Source organism: Ciona robusta, chromosome 12, assembly GCF_009617815.1.
Source record: "Ciona robusta chromosome 12, ASM961781v2".
Classification (NCBI taxonomy): domain Eukaryota; kingdom Metazoa; phylum Chordata; class Ascidiacea; order Phlebobranchia; family Cionidae; genus Ciona; species Ciona robusta.
This window is the reverse complement of record NC_143246.1, coordinates 5,248,784-5,273,297: the sequence shown is the minus strand read 5'-3', so window position 1 is coordinate 5,273,297 and position 24,514 is coordinate 5,248,784. Positions and strand designations below refer to the sequence as shown.

The 24,514-nt window shown below is 35.9% G+C and overlaps 2 protein-coding genes across 8 annotated transcripts in view; both read left to right on the top strand.

Annotated features, from left to right (window-relative positions):
* LOC149727110 (uncharacterized) overlaps positions 1-762 on the top strand; it is a 907-nt gene extending 145 nt beyond the window's left edge. Inside the window, exon 2 of the mRNA XM_089889815.1 lies at positions 122-762. Coding sequence (XP_089745941.1) covers positions 122-297 — 176 coding nt within the window. The 3' untranslated portion in view covers positions 298-762. The remainder of the gene's footprint in view (positions 1-121) is intronic.
* On the top strand, positions 698-24,514 carry LOC149727109 (filamin-C-like). Of its 7 annotated transcripts, XM_089889769.1 has the most exons (49): positions 698-839; positions 975-1,124; positions 1,260-1,409; positions 1,545-1,694; positions 1,828-1,977; positions 2,099-2,248; positions 2,457-2,591; positions 2,872-3,156; positions 3,282-3,413; positions 3,714-3,851; positions 3,925-4,067; positions 4,380-4,506; positions 4,994-5,187; positions 5,479-5,739; positions 5,980-6,229; positions 6,343-6,468; positions 6,790-6,926; positions 7,259-7,415; positions 7,749-7,913; positions 8,267-8,437; positions 8,696-8,863; positions 9,257-9,455; positions 9,856-10,007; positions 10,439-10,612; positions 11,170-11,399; positions 11,771-11,911; positions 12,264-12,384; positions 12,822-12,988; positions 13,440-13,553; positions 13,686-14,108; positions 14,660-14,849; positions 15,251-15,268; positions 15,546-15,793; positions 16,233-16,328; positions 16,632-16,716; positions 16,922-17,062; positions 17,461-17,589; positions 18,077-18,250; positions 18,754-18,915; positions 19,300-19,503; positions 19,792-19,971; positions 20,347-20,448; positions 20,730-20,993; positions 21,275-21,387; positions 21,697-21,850; positions 22,292-22,429; positions 22,740-22,837; positions 23,199-23,301; positions 23,584-24,514. In XM_089889769.1, exons 1-49 carry the CDS (start codon positions 713-715, stop codon positions 23,769-23,771), a joined length of 7,974 nt encoding a protein of 2,657 aa, XP_089745895.1. In that variant the 5' UTR covers positions 698-712; the 3' UTR covers positions 23,772-24,514. The 7 variants fall into 7 exon arrangements, with proteins under 7 accessions (XP_089745895.1, XP_089745898.1, XP_089745900.1 ...); XM_089889772.1 differs by lacking the exon at positions 3,282-3,413; XM_089889774.1 differs by lacking the exon at positions 13,686-14,108.

The window sequence follows — 24,514 nt, the reverse complement described above, 5'->3', positions numbered from 1 at the left end:
ATGCAGTTTCAGTTGCTTTTATATAATTTATGGCAAAGTCGTTTGTTTCTAACAAAACAAACTCCTTATTTAACAGTTTCTCTTCTGTAGAAAAACTTTAAAGTGACTTTAACTTATGTAGAAAACAAAAACAATGATCCTGAAATGTCATCTGGTGAGCAGACTCCTAAAGACAAAAAAGGATTTAAACTTGGTCTTACTATGCCAAAATTTCCTGGTCTGTCTGGCTCTACAAAAGAAACTGACGACCCCATAGACACAGAGTTACCAGGTCTTAACAGCATGATGCAGTTTTAGTTTGCTTTCACATAATTTATGGCAAAGAAATTTGTTTCTAACAAAACAAACTCTTTATTTACCAGTTGCTCTTCTGTAGCAGACTTTAAAGTGACTTTAACTGTTTTAGACAACAAAAACGATGAGCCTAAAATGTCATCTGGTGAACAGACCCCTAAAGACAAAAAGGGTTTCAATTTCGGTCTTAATATGCCAAAATTTCCTGGTCTGTCTGGCTCTACAAAAGAAGTTGACGATCCCATAGACACAGAGTTACCAGGTCTTAACAGCATGATGCAGTTTTAGTTTGCTTTCACATAATTTATGGCAAAGACATTTGTTTCTAACAGAACAAACTCAAAGTAACAGTTCCTCTTCTGTAGCAAAACTTTAAAGTAACTTAACTATTCTAGAAAACAAAACCAATGATCTTGAAATGTCATCTGGAGAGCAGACTCCAAAAGACCGAAAGGGATTTAATTTTGGTCTTAATATGCCAAAATTTCCTGGTCTGTCTGGCTCTACAAAAGAAATTGATGATCCCGTAGACACAGAGCTACCAGGTCTTACCAGCATGATGCAGTTTCAGTTGCTTTTATATAATTTATGGCAAAGTCGTTTGTTTCTAACAAAACAAACTCCTTATTTAACAGTTTCTCTTCTGTAGAAAAACTTTAAAGTGACTTTAACTTATGTAGAAAACAAAAACAATGATCCTGAAATGTCATCTGGTGAGCAGACTCCTAAAGACAAAAAAGGATTTAAACTTGGTCTTACTATGCCAAAATTTCCTGGTCTGTCTGGCTCTACAAAAGAAACTGACGACCCCATAGACACAGAGTTACCAGGTCTTAACAGCATGATGCAGTTTTAGTTTGCTTTCATATAATTTATGGCAAAGAAATTTGTTTCTAACAAAACAAACTCTTTATTTACCAGTTGCTCTTCTGTAGCAGACTTTAAAGTGACTTTAACTGTTCTAGACAACAAAAACGATGAGCCTGAAATGTCATCTGGTGAACAGACCCCTAAAGACAAAAAGGGGTTCAATTTTGGTCTTAATATGCCAAAATTTCCTGGTCTGTCTGGCTCTACAAAAGAAATTGATGATCCCATAGACACAGAATTACCAGGTCTTACCAGCATGATGCAGTTTCAGTTGCTTTCATATAATTTATGGCAAAGACATTTGTTTCTAGCAGAACAAGCTCTTTAATTAACAGTTTTTCTTGTCTAGCAAATATTTAAAGTGACTTTACTTACTGTAGAAAACAAAAACAATGATCCTGAAACATCATCTAGTGAGCAGACTCCTAAAGACAAAAAAGGATTTAAACTTGGTCTTACTATGCCAAAATTTCCTGGTCTCTCTGGCTCTACAAAAGAAACAGATGATCCCATAGACACAGAATTACCAGGTCTTACCAGCATGATGCAGTTTCAGTTTGGTTTTATATAATTTATGGCAAAGACGTTTGTTTCTAACAGAACAAACTCAAAGTAACAGTTCCTCTTCTGTAGCAAAACTTTAAAGTAACTTAACTATTCTAGAAAACAAAACCAATGATCCTGAAATGTCATCTGGAGAGCAGACTCCAAAAGACCGAAAGGGATTTAATTTTGGTCTTACTATGCCAAAATTTCCTGGTCTCTCTGGCTCTACAAAAGAAATTGATGATCCCATAGATACAGAATTACCAGGTCTTACCAGCATGATGCAGTTTCAGTTTGGTTTTATATTATTTATGGCAAAGAAATGTGTTTCTAACAGAACAAACTGTTAAGCTGTAGCAAAATTTTAAAGTGACTTTAACCATTGTAGAAAACAAAAACAATGAGCCTGAAAAGTCATCTGGTGAGCAGACTCCTAAAGATAAAAGGGGTTTTAAATTTGGTCTTACTATGCCAAAATTCCCGGGCATGTCGGACTCTTCCAAACCAACAGATGATTCTGTAGACACAGAATTACCAGGTTTATAATAACATGGTGTCTTTTATTTGTTTTTTTACACTGTTAACATGTTAAACTTAATGAAATCATATTAGAATATGAAGGTGATCATCCTAACCTGATACACAAACTAAGCAACAAAAAAACCTAAACAAGATAAACAATCTAACAGCAGTCCCTAAAAAGCCTTAAAAATTATAAATTTTATTTAAACGTTAAATTTGTTTAGTAGGCTCAGTGGGTCTAAAATCTGGAGAACAGTCTCCTAAAATTTGCACTCCTTTTGAGCTGGCAAAAGAATGCCCAAATGAACCTGATGATTTGGATGTGCAAATAAATGCATTGGAAGATTTAAAACTACCAGGTTGCTTCGAAAATCATGCTTTATTCTCTGTTTCTCTAAAGGGGAATTAGTTTTAAGAAATAATCTCCTTTCTTCTGTTGCTTTATGTTTGTTGAGTTACAATTTATACTTACGGGTGGTTTCAGTTCTACATTATGCAACTACTTTATGAGTAAGGCCTAATGGCAAGGCTTAGCCTGTCAGGGGATCTGCCTTGTAGTCTATGGTTGAATAATTAACTCAAGCCTAACTGTGTTACAATATGGCTAGACAAAAACAGGTTATATTTTAATTAATTCAGACAACACCATCAACCCAAATTGGGAATCTGGAATCAATTCTCCGGAGTTCAAATTGGGTTCTTCTGTGGATCAGTCCAAACCAGATGACCCCAGTAAACTTGAACTGTCTTCTGGAAAAATATCTCCAGACTTTAAACTGGGCTCTTCTGTTGACATAAATGAAGAAGACCAGTTTAAACCGGTTATTGAAGAAGAAAACCTGATTCAACCGGTCATTGAAGAGCCTGTTGAAGCACAGTTAGAGAGAAGTGTAGAAATGAGTCCTGAGCAATTTTTACCACCAGGTTGCCAAACACACTAAAAAACCTAATATATTTCTTTTACTTTCTTAAAACATTTTTTCTGCTGTATTAGTACAGTAAAATATTTTCTTTAGGAAAAGCTCCTAAACGTGAAATAATTTCTTTAGGCAAAGCCCCAAAACCTGGTTCAAAAAGTAAACCACCAACTGGGCTTAAAGAGGATGCAATTAAGCCTGTAAATGAAAAGCCCATTGAGGCACAACAGGCTAAAAGACCAACTCAACAAACTCAGCTTCCAGGTTTCCCAAAAACAAGTTTCGGTCACAATTTCCTCAAAACTACCATTCCTTCATCAGCATTTTATATTCTCATATGTAAATTAAAAGCTTTTACCAAATCACTAAGAAAACTTGGTGTATTTAAACTACTCATTCATTTCACAGAAAATACCAAGTGATTTTAGTTTTAACATCTTCATTTACAGCTACACCAGTTTTTCAAGAATATCTGAATCACAGATACCACTTAAAAACTGGAAATCACTCCATACATCCATACACATAAGATATAAATAACTAAATTTTTTCCATCTTTTACAGCTTTCAATGCCAATGCATGCCGTGCTTATGGCAGAGGAATTCAACCCACTGGTCTTCGTATGCGGGAAAAAGCAGACTTCCATGTAACAACTAAAGATGCTGGTGACGCAGATCTTAAAGTCACAGTCAAGGGCCCAAGTGAGAATCTTTATTTATTTTATTTAAATTTTAGCTGCAATATAATAATGTGATTCTAAACCTATTGTTTTAGGGGGAAGTAACGAACCTGTGACAGTAAAGAAAAATCCCAAAGAGCCTGAAGTGTTTGATTGCGAGTATTACCCACTAAAACAAGGGAACTACACCGTCGATGTCACATTTGGAGGAAAACCAATTCCAAAAAGCCCATTCGAGGTTTCTAATACTGTTATTTATAAATAGAGGCGAATAAAAAGTAGCCCTATGCCTTTAGAAAATATCTGTAAAACACATAAATTTCTATATTTTCGTGATCGTGATTTGAACTATCAACAACCCCCTTTTAGAGTCATTAGGATAAACAGTACAGTTATATGATTCTGTAAATATTTTCTGTTTACTAACAAATGGGGTAATAAAAGATAGTAAAAAATGTTGTGCTAATAATGGTGTTCCCAGTTTTTGATCTCAATGCTTACCAAGAACACACTGTGTTTAAATTATTGACCGTTTATTTTCATCTACCAGATATTAGTTGGTCCTGAAGCAGGTCCACAGAAAGTGAGAGCTTATGGCCCAGGTTTGCATGGTGGTAAAGTTGGTCACTCTGCTGATTTTGTTGTGGAAACTATTGGAACTGAAGTTGGACAGCTTGGTATGTAATGTGGAAAAAAATAACAAACCTAGCGCAGTGGTTTTGTTGTATTCTGTGAGGGTAAGGTCCTTCTATGAATTTGGGTAGGGTTGGGCCCATTACCCCAACTCCCAGGGTGCTACCACGTTCAAACAAATTTAAGGCTTGTTGCTGCTACCATTGTGGCCGTATGTATTCTTGGGCAAGACATTTAATAGAAATTGCTCAAACCTACTGGTTACTAATGGGTTGTCTAAATTGTCAGCCACTCAAAAAAAAAAACAATCTCCCACAAAGTTATTTACAAAATATCTCGTAAGCCAGCACGAGGTTTATTAAACAGAACATCTATGTAATTACTCCTGTTGTTTTTGCTTCATGTAAGGATAAAGCAAGTTACATTCCTTTCTACTTTATACATAATAGTAATTGTACTGTTAATCAATGGCAGGTCCGTACAAATTTTTCCCATATGAGGTTAAATAAAAAAATATACCTTAAATACCAGGGTTCTCAATTGAGGGACCATCTCAAGCCAAGATTGAATGTGAAGATTGTGGCGATGGTTCATGTGATGTGAAATACCACCCAACTGAACCAGGAGAATATGCTGTACATGTCGTATGTGATGATAATGATATCAAAGGTTCTCCATTCATGGCACAGATTGCCCCTGCTGATACCAAGAGTAGACCTGACATGGTATGTTTTGCATAAAATGTCGAACTAATTTTTAATGCAAAAGTTTTTCTATTTAACCATGTTTATTCCAAATTTTTGTTTAAAACTAAACTTCTCGTTTATTTTTCCGTTTAAACTATTTTTAATCTATTTTTTTGTGCAAAAAAAAAACAATCTTTTTGTACCAACCCTTTATACAAACCTATGTGTAGTGCTATAGTATGAGGTTTGTAAGTGCTTTTCTTGTGTACTATGGTATAACATAGGAAAAAAACTTTGTAAATCAGTTGCATATTATTTTCCTTATCCCAGGTCAAAGCCTACGGTCCTGGTCTTGAATCTGGTACCCCCGTTAACGGCCGCCCTACCAACTTTACTGTCGACGCAAAGCGAGCAGGAGCTCCTGCCCCCGTCGAGGTCGTAGCTGTTGCTGCCGATGGAGAGAATCTGCCAGTGAAAGTGAAAGATAATGGAGATGGGACTTATGACTGTGACTACACACCCAAGAATCCAATCAAACACACCATTATTCCATCTTATGATGGTGTTGCTGTGAAGGACAGCCCATTCAGGGTAAGGAATACTAATAAATGTAACCTATTTTTTTCTCGCTTGGTGGGCAATGGCAGTTGTTATAACACAAGTGTTCTGTTTCAAATGTAGCTTAATTTATCCTCGCTTGGCCGGAAAACGAAAGTCTTTATAACACAGGTGTTCATACACCTCGTGCCAGTTTACGAGTTACCATGTATGTTACATTACCCTTTACTACCATGGAAACTTAAACTTAAACCTAATATATTTTCCCCATAGGTTAACGTCAATGAAGACTCTTACCCTGACAAAGTAAAGGTGTATGGACCAGGAGTTGAACCAGGTCTTAAAGCAGAAGAGCCCACCTACTTCACAGTGGATTGTGCAAGAGCTGGTAATGGAGATGTTAGCATTGGTATCAAGTGTGCAGCTGGAGTGGTTGGACCTACAGAAAGGGATGTTGAATTTGAAATCATTAAAAACGATGCTTCAGACACTTTTACAGTGAAATACACACCTCCAGGCCCAGGTGGGAAATTAAATATTTTTTTTTTATTTAGGTATTTTAAAGTAAAAAAACTGATTCGACATTGTTTGTAGCTTGGCTTATAAACTGATAATCAGCCATTAATTTGTTCACAGGTGAGCACACCATTATGGTTCTGTTTGCTGAACAACCAGTTCCAAAATCACCAATCACAGTAAATGTTGCTTCGTCACATAATGCAAAGAAAGTCAAAGCTGATGGACCAGGGATTGAAAGAGAAGGTAAAGATAATGTAGTAGTTTAGATCATTGTACATTGCTCATATACATAAATTATATTTATACAGAAAACACTATAATTTTATTGCTTATCGAAAACATAAATTTGTACCTAATAAGTTGTGCAAATTTTCCGCTAGTTTTTTCGCTTGAAATTCCAGATATTAAAACACTGATTTTCTAGAATTGTGTGTAGATATTAACTGGTAATGTGACTAATAGATTTTATAATTATTAGTTTTTTTTTATTTAAATATTTCTAGTTCTATATTGCTTTTACTTTATACACCACACTCAGACCTAAAATTGTTTATTTTTTCCAAGGTGTTGAATGCGGCAAGCCCACCCACTTTACCATATACACCAAGGGTGCTGGAAAGGCAAAACCAAATGTTCAATTCAAACCAGCCAGAGGTTCTTATAAGCCTCCAGCAAGCAAGGCTGACATTCTGGATAACAAAGTAAGATGACTATTACATAGTGTATAAGATGGTTATATGTATACCACAGTGGTTTTAAATAGGGTAAAATGTAGGCCTGGCAAAGATAAAGTGTTTTGGAAGAACACATTTACAAAGTATTTGTTTATATATGCTTTTTTTCATATAGTATTGGTGTAAGTTGGTCCATGTTTTTTATTCTGTTTTATCATCCCATTTGGTAGTAAACAAAGAATCATAACACCTATGTTATAATGACTGTCGTTTTACCGCCACATGAGGATAAAGCCAGTAACCTTCATTCATTCAGTTTAAAACCTGAAACATAACTAAACCATGTTACATCATAACAGGACAATACATACACTGTGTCCTACACACCTCACGCGGAAGGTCCAATGGACGTAGAAGTAACTTATGGTGGGGATAAGATTCCTAACTCTCCTTTCCCAGTTGATGTTGCACCAGCTTTAGATGTAAACGCTGTCAAAGTCAAAGGCCTTGAAGACAGTAAGAAATTATCAATATTTTGTCTAGCGCTGTGGTCAGGTTTATCATGCCTGTATTTAACTAAGAGGGTTACTAGTTCAAGGCACGATGCTGCCACCAATGGGTGTTTTTGTGCTTGGGCAGAATATTTAACAGCAATTGCTCCAACTCAGTGGTCCCTTATTGGTTGTCTAAAATATTTTGAATCCAAAAAATATTCTAATTAACGTAACATAGGTAACTGTACTGATTCCTAGTCCCAAATCAACTAAAAAATAAAATTATGTTAAAAAGAATTCAAAATTAAAATAAATTTAAATTGAAAAAAATGATATCCTGTTAACACCTCCTCAGAAATGGATGTTGGAAAACCGCAAGAGTTTGAGGTCCTCACCAAGGGAGCAGGAGGACAAGGAAAGTTGGATGTGGATGTTGTTGGACCTTCTAATCTTCCAATACATGTTCACGATAAGAAGACACCTAACGGGAAGAAATGCCATTTTACGCCTGTAGAAGAAGGTAGGGGATTAGAATCTACTTCATTTTTTTTAAATACAAGTTTCACTTCTCTGGTGCCTAAAATTACGGTATATAGTTCCGTATATATTAATATCCGAGTAAAAAGTTACCTTAGACAAACCTAAAGAATACTGGATGGATTTTAATAGTCATACCTTTGCGCCTTTTTGTTGAACATTTTAATGAATAAATGAATGCATTGTGTAACTTACTTACCCTCGCATAGAAAACAACGGTCGTTATAACACAGATATTCTATTTTATACACCCTGTGACTGCTTTTGAGTTACCATTTATGCAACTTTGTAGATGATTATATTTATTCCATTTAACTCTGATATATTCTACTATAGGTCCACACAGAGTGAATGTTGCGTACGATGGAATCCCCGTCCGTGGAAGTCCTTTCTTGGTGGATGCTTTGACCCCCGCTGACCCCAGCAAAGTCCGAGCATATGGCCCCGGTCTTTCTGGTGGGGTTGTCAACCAATCTGCACCCTTTACCATTGAAACTGCAGATGCAGGTTTGGAACTTTTGACCAAAATTTGACATAATTTTTATTTAATTTTATAATGTTAAAAGTTTATATTCTGTAGCAAAATTTTGCATAGTTTGATTTTTTATATGTAATATTTTTATAATTTTTAAACTTTTTTGTAATTTTGAAATTATGTTACGATTTTTTGGAACTTTTTTTGGAATATTCGATATTTTACATTTTTTATAATTTTTGTGACTTTTTTATTATTTTTTTGTAATATTTCTTTGTTTTGTTAAATAGGTAATGGTGGTCTTGGACTTACTGTTGAAGGGCCTTGTGAAGCTAAAATTGAATGCATTGATAATGGAGATGGTTCATGCTCTGTGGCATACATGCCTACAGAGGCAGGAGATTACAAGATCAATGTTTTATTCGCTGATAAACATATTCCCGGATCTCCATTCAATGGTAAGCAGTTGTAACTAATGGGTACTGGGTTCAAAACTCTGTCAGTTTAGGTTATGCACTGAAATTTTTTAATTTACGACTACTTTACTTTTATGTGTAAAAATTAATCTGTAAAGAATAATATAAAATTGATTTAAATATAGAGGTGCTGTACTGGAATTTTAATAATGTTATACAGTACTTTTTATCTGTTTTTTTTAGTTTAATATGTTTTTTTTTGCTAACATTGCTAAAATGTAGCAGATACTGTATTACAAAACCACAAAATGCAAACTATTTTTTTTGTTTTTGTTAGAAAACTATTTTTTTATCATTTTTTAGCTAAAATTGTGCCATTATTCAATATCTGTCTGTATTTTTTTTGTTTGAAAACCTAATTGTGTTGTTTTTCAGCTAAAATCGAGCCAGCATTTGATGCTTCTAAGGTTGATTTAAGCGGGCCAGGTCTTGAAAGTGGAAAAGTAGGAAAGCCAAGCAAGATATGCGCTGATTGCTGCAGTGCTGGAGACGCACCTCTTACAGCAGATGTGCTAAACGATGACGGAACTAAAGTTCCTACCAAGGTTAAAGATAATGGAGATGGAACACATGAGTAAGTTTTTTTAGCTTAAACAAAAACAGAGAAAAATTTAGTCTTATAGAATAAGGATCTTGAGTTGTGTTTTCGTAGCACCAGATCCTTACTGTATTTCTTTACACAAGAATCGTTTAACTGTATAAACACCAGATCGGGGTTAGATTCGCTATATTTATTACAAGTTACATTGGTTTTGGTGCTATGTCAGTTTTTTTGTGTTGCCGGAATTTTTCAGAAATATAATACAAATAATAACATGCATAGTAACTCCTGGGCAGGCAGAATGTGTATAAAATAGGTGTATTATAACAACTGCCAATACCCTACCACTCATGGATAAATAATTACCATTCATTCAATAAAATATATAAACCATCAAATGAACATTATCACAAAAATATGAACTTTTTTTCAGCATCACATTTGTGCCCAACAAGCCAGGCAAGGCATTAGTGAACGTACAATATGGCGGCATCTCCGTGCCCAAGTCACCAGTTAGTGTTCCAATCAAACCAGATGTGGATACAAGTGGAGTCAAAACTACTGGCCCTGGTGTCCAACCTGATGGTAAGGGGGTGTGCTTACAATAGTTTTCTAAAAAATCAACTTTATAATATTTTTATCATAAATTTAACTTAATAATAGTTTTGTGTTTTTTTTTAAATTTCTTTTTATGATAGTTTCGTGCTGTTTTTTTGTCGAAAAATTGACTTTATTTATATTTTCTGTATAATAGGTTTGTGTACTTTATTACAGTTTTTTTTTTTTTTCAAAAAAGTTCAGTTGTCCACTTTAACCGAAATAGCAGCATTCTTCGAAACATAAATAGACACAAACTGTATGAACGCATAAGTCTAAGTTGCCCTGGTTTTCCAGAATAATTGAATGTTTTTAACCTAAATAACCTCCTGTTTTTTATCGTTGTTACTCACTGTAAAACATGCAAAAAAAGATAACACTCACATTAATTGGCGGTTTTTAATCTTAATATCATACAGGTGTTCTTGCTGATGTTGAAGCAGAGTTTCAAGTTGATGCTGGATGTCTCGCCCCACGTGGGGGTAAACATGTCACCGCTAAAGCTGTTGGACCATCTGGAACTGCAGTTCCTGTTGATTTGAAAGACAATAGAGATGGAACATATGATGCAAAATACTCTCCCTATGAAAAAGGTGGGTTATATTTGAAATTTAGGAGACAGTGTTATATTTTAATGTTTATGGATTGGGCCTAGACTTCTCTTTTTTTTTGTAGGGGTTAGGGTTATTTTTGTATGGTTAAGGTCCTATGCCACGCCATGCCACCAGTATATAGACCAATGTTGGTCAAAAGTCCAATGTGGACACTATTGTGGGCATGTCTGTTAAAACACATATCCGTAATTGCTTCAACCCAGTGGTTACAAGTTTATTCAAGTTATAACTATACAAAAATTTAAAATGCAGTAACCCACAAAGTTTTATTATCACAGTAAAATAGTGCTACTGAAAAATTTACAAATTAGATACAATCATACCAAATTTAAACATCGGTTGGAGCAATTGCTATTTTTTGTGTCTTGCTCTTGCCCAAGATATACCTACAATGGTAGTAGAGACCGGCCTTGAATTCCTTATCTCTAAAGGCAGGCGCGCTAACCAACTGTACCACAGCGCTGGACAAAGTGGTGCACAAAATATATATAAAACCAGTACTACTAAAAAATGTTACTAAAAATTCCCTATTCCAGGTCCCCATCAAGTCATTGTTGACTATGATGACGTCCCAGTTCCTGGATCTCCGTTTAACGTTGGTGTAGATGAGGGTTGCGACCCAAGCAAGGTAAAAGCATATGGTCCAGGCTTGGAGCAAGGTACCACAGCCAAACCAGCCAAGTTTATGGTGGATACAAGAGGGGCTGGAACTGGAGGTCTTGGACTTGTCGTTGAAGGACCTTCTGATGCAAAAATTACATGCACTGTGAGTGAAAATGAAGTTTAGAAGTTTTATATGAAAAATATATTTTTTAATGTTGTTTTTATTTTTACCATTAGAAGTGCTGTAAAAGTAATGTTACTTTAAGTTTCACTGCTACTTATTATTTTTATTTGTTTTTAATCAAAAAAATCTTTTATTGTTTTTTATTAAAAAAATCTTTTATTGTTTTTTAGTTAAAACATCGAAAAAAGAGTTAATTTACAGAAAATGTTCCAAAATACATTAAGCTATTCTAAATTGTCAAAGTCCTTTGGTAAGCCATGCCGGGTACCTTGGAAATACACCTGACTCGGCTCATCACCTTATAATACTCGTACGACACATTATAAACCGGTTTAATCTTGTTTTATCAGGATAGCAAGGATGGAACATGCGCTGTCGAATACCTACCAACAGCGCCTGGTGAATATGAGGTAAACATCACGTATGGCGGGGAAAATATACCCGGATCTCCATTCATTGTCCCTGTCAAGGATACTGTGGACCCTACCAAGGTAAAATAGAAAGATAGCATGAAATAATCAAGAAAATTGTATGATAAAATAAAGTTTTTTTTAAATGAAATTTTACCAGTAAAAAACTATTTTGAGTTAGTAAAATACTGAAGTAAAAAAAAGTTGTAATTTTAACTCTAAATCTGGAAAATCTTCTTCCTTTTTTTGCGATCTATATGGACTGATGCTTCGTGCGCCAAACAGCAAAATTGATTAGTGCGGTGTCTTGTCCAAGAACACACATTAATCAATGGGCCATGGCGCCCAAATTCCAAAACCATTTTTCTCATAAATTTTAACAATTCAAGAATTTATTTAACACTGATAGAATAACTAATTATATTTTGCATAGGTGTCATGCAATGGACCTGGAGTATCTCCTGGAGTGAGAGCAAACGTCCCACAGGAGTTCACAGTAGATTGCTCAACTGCTGGTGTCGCCCCATTGGATGTTGCTGTTAAGGGACCAAGAGGTAAGTAAATGACTTAGTTAAGTTTTTGAGTAGGTACTGATTTATACCTACCCCAAAAACCGCCAATGTAGCACAGTAGTAGCGTGCTTCTAACCTAGAGGTTATGTGCTGGTCTGGTGCTACCATTGTGGGCGTATGTATTTTTGGAAAGACACTTAATGGCAATCAGTCTAACTAAATGGTTACTAATGATTTGTCCAAGTTGTCAACCATACATCAAAAAATAATCATCTTCAAAGTTACATGCGTGGTAACTCTCGTAAACTAGCACAAGATGTCCGAAACAGAAAACCTGTGTTATAACCACTGCATGTATGTGACTTGTGGGTAAATATTTATTCCGAATTTTTTCATATTTTTATAATGTATAGGCACATTAAACACTGTAATCACCCACAATTTACATTTTACAGCTTGTTAAAACACATGTGTTACAGGTTTGAAAGAACCAGTTGATGTCCGAGATAATGGAGACGGAACACACACTGTCAAGTACACCCCCACCAAAGAAGGTCCGTACCAAGTCCAAGTGAAATATGCTGACCACGAAATCCCAAGAAGTCCATACCGTGTTCGAGTACAACCCACCCACGATGCTAGCAAGGTATTAATGTGTTGATATTTAAAATGTTAATCTGTTTTACGTGTCTGGTGCCATAGCGCAGTGGTTTGCATGCCTGCCTCTAACACAGAGGTTATAGGGTGTATGAAACAGAACACCTTTCTTATACCTTTCTGTTCAGCAAACAAGGAAGAACGGGGAAAACATATTTTTTCAACTGTTACTGAAAAAAAATACCCTTTATACAAAAGAAACTGTAAAAGATTGAATCTTAGTATTAGCAGTATTTTAAATAAATGATGAATTGAATGAAATTGGGAAATATTTTCTGCAATATAGTTATGTTATTCTATTCTGTCTCATTAGGAAATATTTTATCATTTTTCATAATTTTTAACAACTTTGGAATTGCCAGTATTACTCTTTGTTGCTAAACTAATTTGATCTTCGTTACCGTAATATAAGAGATGAATTTATGTTGTTTTTACGCTAGGTCAAATGCAATGGACCAGGTATTGCATCAGGTGGTGTGCCTGCATCTCTGCCTGTTGAGTTTACCATTGATGCCACAGATGCTGGAGATGGTGTTCTTGCTGTTCAAATCACGGTATGTATGTTTGTATGTGCTTGTGTTTGGAGTGCCATTATTTATTATTGTCATGTTTTGGTTCATTATATTATATTGTTGGTTCGGAAGTTTCGTTTATTGTTTGAGTCATGTTTCCAAACCGCGTTTTAGAATCCAAAGCGCGAAAAATACTCAGTTGAGATGCCACCTGCTCCCAAAAAGCCTACTGGCTCTGAAGGGGTGGGCCCAGGTGCTCGTTCTCCAAAAAGGAAGAGCCCAAGCAAGTCGCACAGCCCAACCAAAACTCGACCTGGTCGAGGCTCTCGTGGAAGCGAGGATAGTCCTGGAAGAAAGAGCCGAAGCAGGAGCGGATCAAGCTCCAGCAGTTCCTCTAGTAGTCGCTCTAGATCAAGATCTAGCTCCAGCTCAAGTTCCAGCTCTGAGTCCAACAGTCCGAAAGCATCAAGCCCTACCAAGGGAAGCCCAAGAAAGTCGGCCAGTGGAACGGGAGAACCTTATGAACGCAGCCCACGAAAACGAGGTGGCGTTAAGTCAGGTGCAAAGGATTCACCATGCAGAGAAGTCCATGCCTCAGTAAGTTACCATCATGCACTGGTGACGGTCTTCAAATTGCCTTCTTCTCCTTCTCTCTTCTGCTGCCTTCTTCTCCTTTCTCTCCTGTGGTGTGCATTAATTTATTGTCTAACAAAAGCAATAACCCTTACTACTAACTGGTGAAGATGCAAGCAACTGCTTTCTGGAAAACCAACTTTATCTTCCTACTTATGACGAATTACTACAAAATACAAAAAGAAAATTGATGATTTACCATTGCATGCAATAACAACATCATTCTATGTAATTTCAATCAGAATAATTTTGTTTTGGTGCTTGCATGTTCGTCAGTGAAAACCTGCAATAATTAACAACAATAACTTTATTTCCACAGAACACTAACCACTTTCTAATAACTTAATAACCAATATTTGCTATGTTTTTTTACCCAAATTATTTTCTGTAATTTAAAATGCAAATTTTATATTTTTACAACAAATTGAAAAAAACATTTTTTTTCAATTTGCTTAAACAAAAATAAAACTCTATATCATAATTGAAAATTCCTATTTAATAACATTCTTTTTTAGGACCCCGAAGGCCGCCCAAAAAGAGCCAGTGTGCGTGACAACGGTGATGGAACATATTCTGTTTCTTACATCCCTGATACGGTTGGTCGATACACCATCTCAGTGAAATATGGAGGGGATGAAATACCTTATTCACCATATCGCATTCGAGCTGTGCCTTCTGGGGATGCAAATAAATGCCTTGTATCAGGTATGTAATAAACAATTAAAAGTTTGTTTTTCCAGTATTTTTTTAATAAGTCCTCTTTTTTTGAATAAATGTCCTGGCTGTGGCCAAGTAGTTAGCGAGCCTGTCTTTAACACAGAAGTTATAGGCTCAAGGCTCGTCCTTGCCACCATTGTGGGCGAATGTGTCCTAGGGCAAAACAGTTAGAGGCGAAATCTGGCACGAAATGTATGAAATAGAACATTTGTGTTACAATGACTGTTTTTTTCTCACAGCACAAGGATAGAACAAGTTACATTCATTTATTCATAACAGTCTAATCAAATATGCAAACTTACATGTTTAGGCATAATTACTTTTTCTCTCAAAATATCTAACCTTCTTTCTTTTTCTCTTTCTTCCCTTCTTCTCATTCTCTCTTCAAGTATGCTTTGGAACAGCTGGTGAGTTATCATTTTGCTGTTGATTCCCTTTTCTTTGTTCTTTAAATAACATGATCTTGGTATCAGTTTCAAATAGTTAAACAAAAAATTATGTTATGAGTTTATGCCTTTAAATCACAAAAAATATTCAACCACAAAGCAACATACTTTGTAACTTGTAAGCTGGCACTAGGTGTATGACACACCCATGTTATACTGACTGTCGTTTTCCGGCCATGTGAGGATAAAGTAAGCTTCATTCATTCATTCACCCCTAACTAAGCAATTCTCTCTATAGGAGATGGCCTTGGTCCCAACATTTACATTGGAGAAGAAGCTGTGATAACTGTTGACCCTAATGGTGCCGGACCTGGCAATGTCACGTGTGCAGTCACCACCCCAGATGGTGAAAAACTGGACGCAGACGTTGTTCAAAACAAAGATGGCACTTTTGATATCTTCTACACACCTAAAGAAGTTGGCCCGTATACAATTAATATTCATTTTGGTGGGGAAGAAGTTCCGAACAGCCCATACAGAGTTACGGTAGGCTATATGGTGGCTTGGGTGTGGTTGCTGTTGTAGTATTGGGTTTGTAGTGGGTTTATATCTAACTGTATTAGTTTTACCATATTGACTAATCAAAATATTTCAAAATTTAACTTTTTTTATTGACAATTAAAATTAAATCGGATTTTAGAATTTTAAAAATTCACTTGTAACACTGTAGTGGTATGAATAAAGAGCTGGAAACATTTTTATGAAATGTTAAGAAAAACAAAAAAATAAAAACATTTAAAAGATATATTAACAGAAAGAAATGGAAACATCTTTAAGATGTTAACAAAAAAATCGGAAGCATTTTTAAAAGCCTATCAAAAATATTTATTGGACCGTAAACTTTCACGCTTGTTGTATTGGCTGTCTATGGTGCATGGTCATGTGACTGCACGCTTCATAAAACACTGCTGTGATGTCATAATAGGCTGTGCCTGGCTTGAAACCTGCACCAGTGGTGGAAGAAGATTTCCAACAGACAGCAGTAGCACCTGCCTACTCTTACATGAACGGGAGTGAACCGGTATAAACCAGTTACCTGCATGCTTGTGTTGCCTTTTTTTTGGAGTGTGTTTTATTAACATAGCACAATTTTTAAGTCAACTATTTATAGATTTTTTTTTTCTTTTTTTGACCTTTTTTGCCCAATTTTTTAGTTAGAAAGTAAAGCCTCACGGTTTATAGATATATTTTTCCATCTTTTAGCCCATTTTTGCCTCTGTTATATAGGGAGGCATCTCATAAAATCAAAAATGACACTCTTAATATTCAAATATTTTTTAACTTAAAATGTTTGCTATTGCTAATTTTAATTTTCACTTTAAAGGCAATTGAACAAGTTGATGGTCCAGATTCGCTCCGACCCGTGCAACTTGTGTTTGAAGTGCCTTCCAGACCTGGAAACCTTACCAGTAAGTGTGAAAATACTAAACTAAGTTAACAAAAACGTAAAAAATCACCCGAAAAGTTGCATACATGGGAATTTGTATAAAATTGGACACAAATATTAAAAGATTAAAAGAGATGCTCTGACACGCGAGGATAAATAAGCATTTCTATTTATTTATTCAACAAAAACGTTTTTTGGGCAATCTAAGTAAAATTCTGAATTTTCAGGTGAAGTTACTACACCAAGTGGGATTAAGGAGTCTCCAGTCATCAAGAACAACGGTGATGGAACCATCACTGTACAATACCAGCCCCATGAACCAGGACTGCATGAGATGGCCATCTTACTTGATAATGAACATATCTCAGGTAAACTTTAAAATCTGAAAAAAACTTGTGATTTATTATGCCTGTGTGGCATTGGTTTAATTATTTTAAGGTTTCACATACAATTTGTGACATTTTAGTTGAAAATGGACTTCTTTATGATTTTGTAGGTAATTTTTAATGCTTTTTGGATTGTCGTAGCAAATTTGTAAGGTATTCGTAATATATATAGGCTTACGCAACTGACAAAAAAATAAAAGTGACTTTATATAAACATAGTGACAAAATCATACATTGTGCATAATTTTACACTGTTTTCCAAAATCACAACGACAAAAACGAATTTTGGCAATCTTTTTATCTAAAATTTTACACTAATTTTCAAAATCACAACAGACCTAATTTTCGCAATCCTTTTAACTCTGAATTTTTTACAACAGGAAGTCCCATCCAATTCTACGCTGATGTCATGGCCCCTGGTCATGTGACAGCATATGGACCTGGACTTGTGACTGGCAAAGTTGATGAACCAGCCAACTTTACGATTGTTACCAAAGACGCTGGTGCAGGTAAAAACTTTTTTTGTGCCACCATCCATAAACGTGTTTTTACAACTGTTGTTTTACCGCTACTACCTTTCTTTTTGGTTTTATAAATTTTGTCGATCTGCGTTATCGTAGCCGAACAGACAAATTTAATTTTATTTATTCATTACTGCAACTGAACAGACAATAACTTTTTATAGCGTTCGCGCTAATCAGATATTAGTACAATTCAGTAGTATGTAACGGGTCATAGCACCCTGGATTTCGGCGTAAATGAAAAACTCTTGCCTAAATCGCAGGTCCCATGGTATACCCCTCTGTGTGAACTTACCCACATAGAACAGAATAGAATAGATAACCTTTTTTGTGTAAAAAATGAGTTGTAAACCCTGGGTTTCAGTTTAATAAACCAACTCTGGCCTAAATCAAATGCCCTGTGGCCTGCCATACTGTAGGACCTTACTCAAATAAAACAGGAATAAATTCAAAAAATAATTCTATATATTTTTAGGTGGACTTGCACTTGCTGTGGAAGGCCCGTCCAAAGCAGACATTACATGCCAGGATAATAAAGATGGCACATGTTCTGTTACTTACTTACCAACTGCACCAGGAGAATACACAGTCACTGTTAAGTTTGATGACCAACACATACCAGGATCTCCATACACAGCAAATATCTCTGGTAAGCTGTGATAAAATACTATTTTCTGTAAGTTTTTTTGACTGATTTCAGTCAAATAAAAGCGGGCTGTTAAACCCTGGAAGAGCAACTTGCAGGTCATTGCAAACATTTAATTAAAAACTATGTAAATTTAAAAAAAAAGTATGTCAATGCTGCCGCTGCACCTAAAACTGTATATTGGGCATGAGGTGTATGAAGCAGAACATCCATATTATAACGACTTTTGTTTTCTGTCTGCGGGAGCATAAAGCAAGTTACATTCATAATGATTCATTCATTTAATACATTTATATTTCTTACAATTTATATTTACTTTACAAAGGAAAACAGATTTTTCGAAAGCTAACCTTTTTCATGTGTTATAAAAATAATCTTTACAAAAAAAACATATTTTTCGAAAGTTAAACTTTTCCATGTGTTATAAAAATAATTTTTACAAAGAAAAATATATTTTTCACAAGCTAATTTTTGCCATGTGGTATAAATTTAATCTTTACATTCAGGTGGAGCAGATCAAAGAAAATCGAAACTTTCTTATGGAACAACCAGTGATGTTGCTCTTAAAATCAACGAGAGTGATCTCTCTCTTCTCTCAGCCAGCATCGAGGCACCATCCGGACACAAAGAGAGCTGCGTACTTAAGAAATTGCCCAACGGCCATATTGGTAAGTTCATGAATTCCAAACTTTAAAATGCAGGGGGGCAGGGATAGTTAAACATAATTTTTTATGAAACCAATCTAATGTAGGGTAAGTCTGTCTAACCTACCACCCCAGGTTTGGTGCCTATAGGTACTTTATATAGTAAGGTGTGATATTATGTTCTGGTAAAGTATCGAAATAGATTTAATTATGAGTTTTTGTTTTTAAACCAAAAGAGCTATTCAGTAGTACTTTAAATCAATTTCTATCTAAAAAAATCAAACTTACTCTTTCAATTGGTTTTAAAATAATAAAAGATATTAAATCAGAAATTAAAAACTGCAATTTCTATCTTAAAAAATCAAATTACCGTTCCAAAATGTTCATTCCTCTTCTTCCCTCCTCCAGGCATCTCGTTTACTCCCAAGGAGATTGGAGAGCATCTCGTGAGCGTGAAGAAGAGAGGTCGTCACATCGCAAACTCTCCCTTCCGGATCATGGTAGGAGAGTCCGAGATTGGAGATGCAAGTAAAGTAAAAGTATACGGAGATGGAAAAGAAAGCGCTTGTGCTGGGGAAACAGCTGTGTTTATGGTGGATACAAGACAAGCTGGTAAGAAAAGGACTTGAATTTGAGATTTTCTTAGTTCAATATCAGAAGATCTGATGGAGATTTAGATTTTTTTGTAGGGGTAAGGTTTTTAATAGTAACTTGTAATTTTTTGATTTGGGAGATTTATTTTTGGGAGAGCAGGCACGAGGTGTATGAAACAGAATACCGTGTTAAAATAACTGTCGTTTTCACCGCCACGTGAGAATAAATTAAGCTACATTCATTCATTCATATATTACATTATGCCTGGTAGCAACAATCGCAAAATTCACATATCTTTTTTTATAGGTTACGGCGGTCTTGGTTTATCAATTGAAGGTCCAAGCAAGGTTGATATTAACTGTGAAGATATGGATGATGGCGTATGTCGTGTTACATACACACCACAAGAACCTGGAAACTATGTGATCAATGTAAAGTTCGCAGACAAGCATGTACCTGGTTCTCCATTCACTGTTGTGTGCACTGGTGAGTATACAAGTTTAACTTGCTAAAAAAAAACATATAAAGTAAAAAACAGTAATAATCTGGTGCTAGTAAGAAGAAAACAAAATACAGCTCAACAAATTGTTTAATAAAAAACATATTTGGCCTAAGTGGCGTCATCAGTCTTTGCAAAAAAAAGCATACGTAATCATCTGCTAAATGGCATCATCAAATGCAAAAAATAAAGTCAAATTTGGTTTAAATAGATGTTATACAGTGAAGTTGTATCTCCTACTATTTTTGTTCTGCACTGATCTGAAAAAAAGTACATCAACCCAAAATGTTGCAAGCCTCTTCTTTTAGGAACCCTTGTCCTTAATTTATTTGTCATATTCTTATGTATTTTTTACAACATAGGCGATGACAGTCCACAAAAGAAAGGAAGCATTCTGCGACAACAGAAAGCAGCTTCCGTTGCTACAGTTGGTAGCACTTGCGATCTTAACCTGAAAATACCAAGTAAGTAATCACTATATCTACTTATGTTTTATAAAGCTAACACAACTTCTAGAACTGTGTGGTAATATACAAACCCTGGCCAATATCCCAGGTTTAAATGTATTTCACCTATAAAAGGATAAAGCACAACAGACTTCTGGTTAAAATATTCATGAAATTCAACATTCAGCAAAGTTTCTTTTTAACTTATTCTCCTTTTTCAGTTCTGTCACATAATCCTTGCCTTTTTCTATTAAATTTCATTCTTTTTTTCCCTTCTTCTTTTTTCCTCTCTCCTAAAGACAACTGGATGGACCTTATGTCTTCTGGAGCAAAATCCACACGCCACGCCTCCTCCTTCAGCCAATCATACAGCAGAGTGGAGCAGTCCTCTTTTAGGAGCACAGGAGTGAGCAGCCAATCACAGTCCATGGTTCGGGAGAGTTTCTCCCCCTCCTCTCAATCCTCCCACTCTCTCCTCACTTCCTCCGCTTCTCCTTTTGTCCCAAAATTCACGAGCAGCCAGGGAAAATTTGGCACTTTCGAACATTCTCTAAAAGCGACAGGTTTTTTACTTTCTTTTCTTATTAACCTTTCTGAAAAATGGTAATGGCAGAACCCCATGTGTACACTATCTCACCCACACCCTTAAAGTGATGGGTTGTTCTAATTTTCTTTTCCTATAAACTCGTTGAAAAAATAATTATTGTAAAATTTTATGTATGTAGTGTTTAATGTCTATGCCACTTTATTTGGTGGCACTTTACTAAATTAATTTCAAGTCGGAAATGGTAAATTTATTATCCAGTACCTAACATCTATTAATACTAATGTTCTTCCCCCCTAGGTGCTGGCTTGGCTGATTTATCTGCTGAAGTAAAAAGTCCATGCGGAGATACCCAGAAGGCAGAAATAGTAGAGACTGATGAGAACACATACAGTATTAGATTCATACCAAAGGTAAAAATTGAATGAATTTAACTTGCTTCATGCTCGCGTGGCTGAAAAAACGACAGTTGTTGTAACACAGGTGTTCTGTTTCACACATATCATGCCAGCTTACAAGTCACCACACATGTAACTTTGTGAGGGATTTTTTTTTTGTTGATACAAGAGAATGAAAACATAGGACATCTCTCCCAACCTACAAAATACCTACTTCTTTAATTGTTAAACTAAAAAAAACGTTACAAATTGAATCCATATTTGAATAAATGAAAAGTGAATAAATTATTAAATGAATGAAATCTAATACATTGCTTATATTAGGAAATGGGCGTACACACTGTCAGTGTGCGATATATGGGTCAACATGTACCTGGAAGCCCCTTCGAGTTCACAGTTGGACCCCTCGGTGAGGGTGGGGCTCATAAAGTCACTGCTGGTGGTCCTGGGTTAGAAGGAGCTGTCGTCAGTGTACCAGGTAAGGAGATGTGTTGATAATATATTAATTTAAGACCAAGGGGCTTATGGTTCAAGTCCTACCGCGGGAAGTAGGTGTTATTGTAAGTTTCCAGGTGTGGAGATACATTGGTATTGTGTGATTTTAAGGGCAAGAGGTTTTTGGTTCAAGTCCACTTGTAATAAGTGCCTACACATAGTACATTGATTCTCTGTCCTGTTTTAGATTTTTAATTTGTGTTTTTTTGAGAATTTCAACTTTTAGAATTGTTACAATGACAAAGAACATGAATATATTGAAACGTTTTTAAACCCTCTAAAAAAACGGTAAAATTATACTAGTTATAGCACTCTTCAGATAGAATAAACTCGTGCTTTAAAAATGGTGCTAATATACCAAATAGCCAAGTGTTATATGAAGTATTTAACGGTAACACATAAATAATCCATTATATCCCTACAGCTGACTTCAGTATATGGACACGCGAAGCAGGGGCCGGTGGTTTGTCCATCGCAGTAGAAGGACCTTCAAAAGCAGATATCAACTTTGAAGACAGAAAAGATGGTTCTTGCGGTGTGTCGTACGTCGTTACTGAACCAGGTATGCGTTTAATTTAGAATGAATGAGTGTAACATACTTTATCCTCGCGTGGCGGGGCAACGACAGTGTTATAACAAGGGTGTTATATTTCACACACCTCATGCCAGCTTACGAGTTACCACATACGTAACTTTATGGGTAATTATTTTGTTTTTTTTATCGGGGCAAGACAATTGACAGTAATTTTCAGCCCAGTGGTCACTAAATTAATCGACACAACATATTATGTGCTTAACGGTAGCCATCTTATCCCGGCCTGCTATACGTTATACTGTAACGCGACCCTTTAACGTTATATTATCGTTTGCAGGCGATTATGAAGTGAATGTGAAGTTCAACGACCAGGACATCCCAGGTAGTCCTTTCCCAGTCACTGTCACAGGGGTTGGAAAGAACACTAAAGACCCGGTAAGTTAACGTGTGAAATATTGTAGTATTGTTTATTTAATTTTTTATCTATAGCGTGTTTAACGACTGTCGTTTTCCGTTGATTCCCATCTTTTCGTTATTTTATTTTAATATTCGCTTTTGATTTTTAAAGAGATGATTAAAAAATATGTTATTTTGTGAATGTTCGTGTGTGTATATCATTTAATCTCGCATGGTGTGGCAACTGCAGTCGTTATAACACGGGTGTTCTGTTTCATCATACACCCCGTGCCTGCTTACGAGTTATCACTTATGCACCTTCCCATTTAAAGGTCCTATTTTGTCCCTAAAGTGTTTTATATTCAGCTATAAATAGTTTAACATGATCATTGTATTTCAGCAACGCTTTAAATCGGATGCTAGCAAGGTCAGGTCGTATGGAAGCGGTCTCAGGCGAGCTGTGATCGGTGAAAATACTTTCTCCGTCGATTGCTGCAATGCAGGTAATTTTTTCAGTTTTTCAGTAATAGATTTTTTTGTGGGGTAAAATGATTTAAGTTTTCATTCTTCCGTATCATCTCATTTAGTAGTGAACAAAGATTATTTACGGAATAATATAACTGTATTCTGACGACTCTAAAAGAGCGTTGTTAATTGTTAAAAACACAATCAGGAAATACGGGATTTAAGTACCAATGGTGTCCCATTTTACCCTACAGTACTATAGAATATAATACACAATAAGTTTTGCTTTTTTGTAATAAATCCAATTTCTATATCAACAGGCAGTAACATGCTCCTGGTCGGCGTTCACGGCCCACTAACCCCTTGCGAAGAAGTTCACGTAAAACACGTTGGTCAGCGAAAGTACGCGATTACATACACAGCCAAGGAAGCCGGCGACTATCTGCTTATAGTGAAGTGGGGTGACGATCATATTCCAGGCAGTCCTTTTCATGTCAAAATCCCGTGATTACTTCTCGGTCTATCGCCGCCAATGCTGTAAACGCCGCACGGAGCGCTAGAGGCACTCGCTGCTGATTTTACTATATTGACATGTACAGTTTCTTAACGAAAAATCGACATTTTACTCGCATACGCGCCTTGCATATATAGTACTTTGCACCATTTTTCGTTCTTCGTAACGGCCGATCATTTGTACAAAACTCATATATACTTGATTCTGTAAGCGCTCATAGCATGGTTGCTGTAAATCGGCGCTCCTACCTGCCAGCATGTATAAAGAGCACGGTGTGTGGTGTGTATTGTATCCCTGGTCCCAGGACCTGTCTATAAGACCCAACAGCCCTTAAAATGCTCCAAACACATTATATTTTGCAGTGTACCTTTGTATTCGCATTTAACCGTCCTTACGGGCAAGACTTTTATACCACGAAACACCCTATGTATACAAACTGTACAGTTAAATATACCCCACGTTAAAAGAGGCCTTATACTTGAGTTTCACATTTTTGGCATCTGTACCAAACATATTAATCCCTCACTATGTAAATATTCATTTCTGATGTATCGTATCGTTTTCCGGTGCCTGCTCCGCGAGAAAAATGAGCAAACCGTGACTCTGTACCGCTGATTTAAAATCTCCACTCGACTGGAGAAATTTAGCCCGCTCGAATATTGTAAAAAAATAACGTTAATCGTGATTTCATTTTGACGATGATTATTTCCGCAATAAATCCTATAAGATCGCTGCAA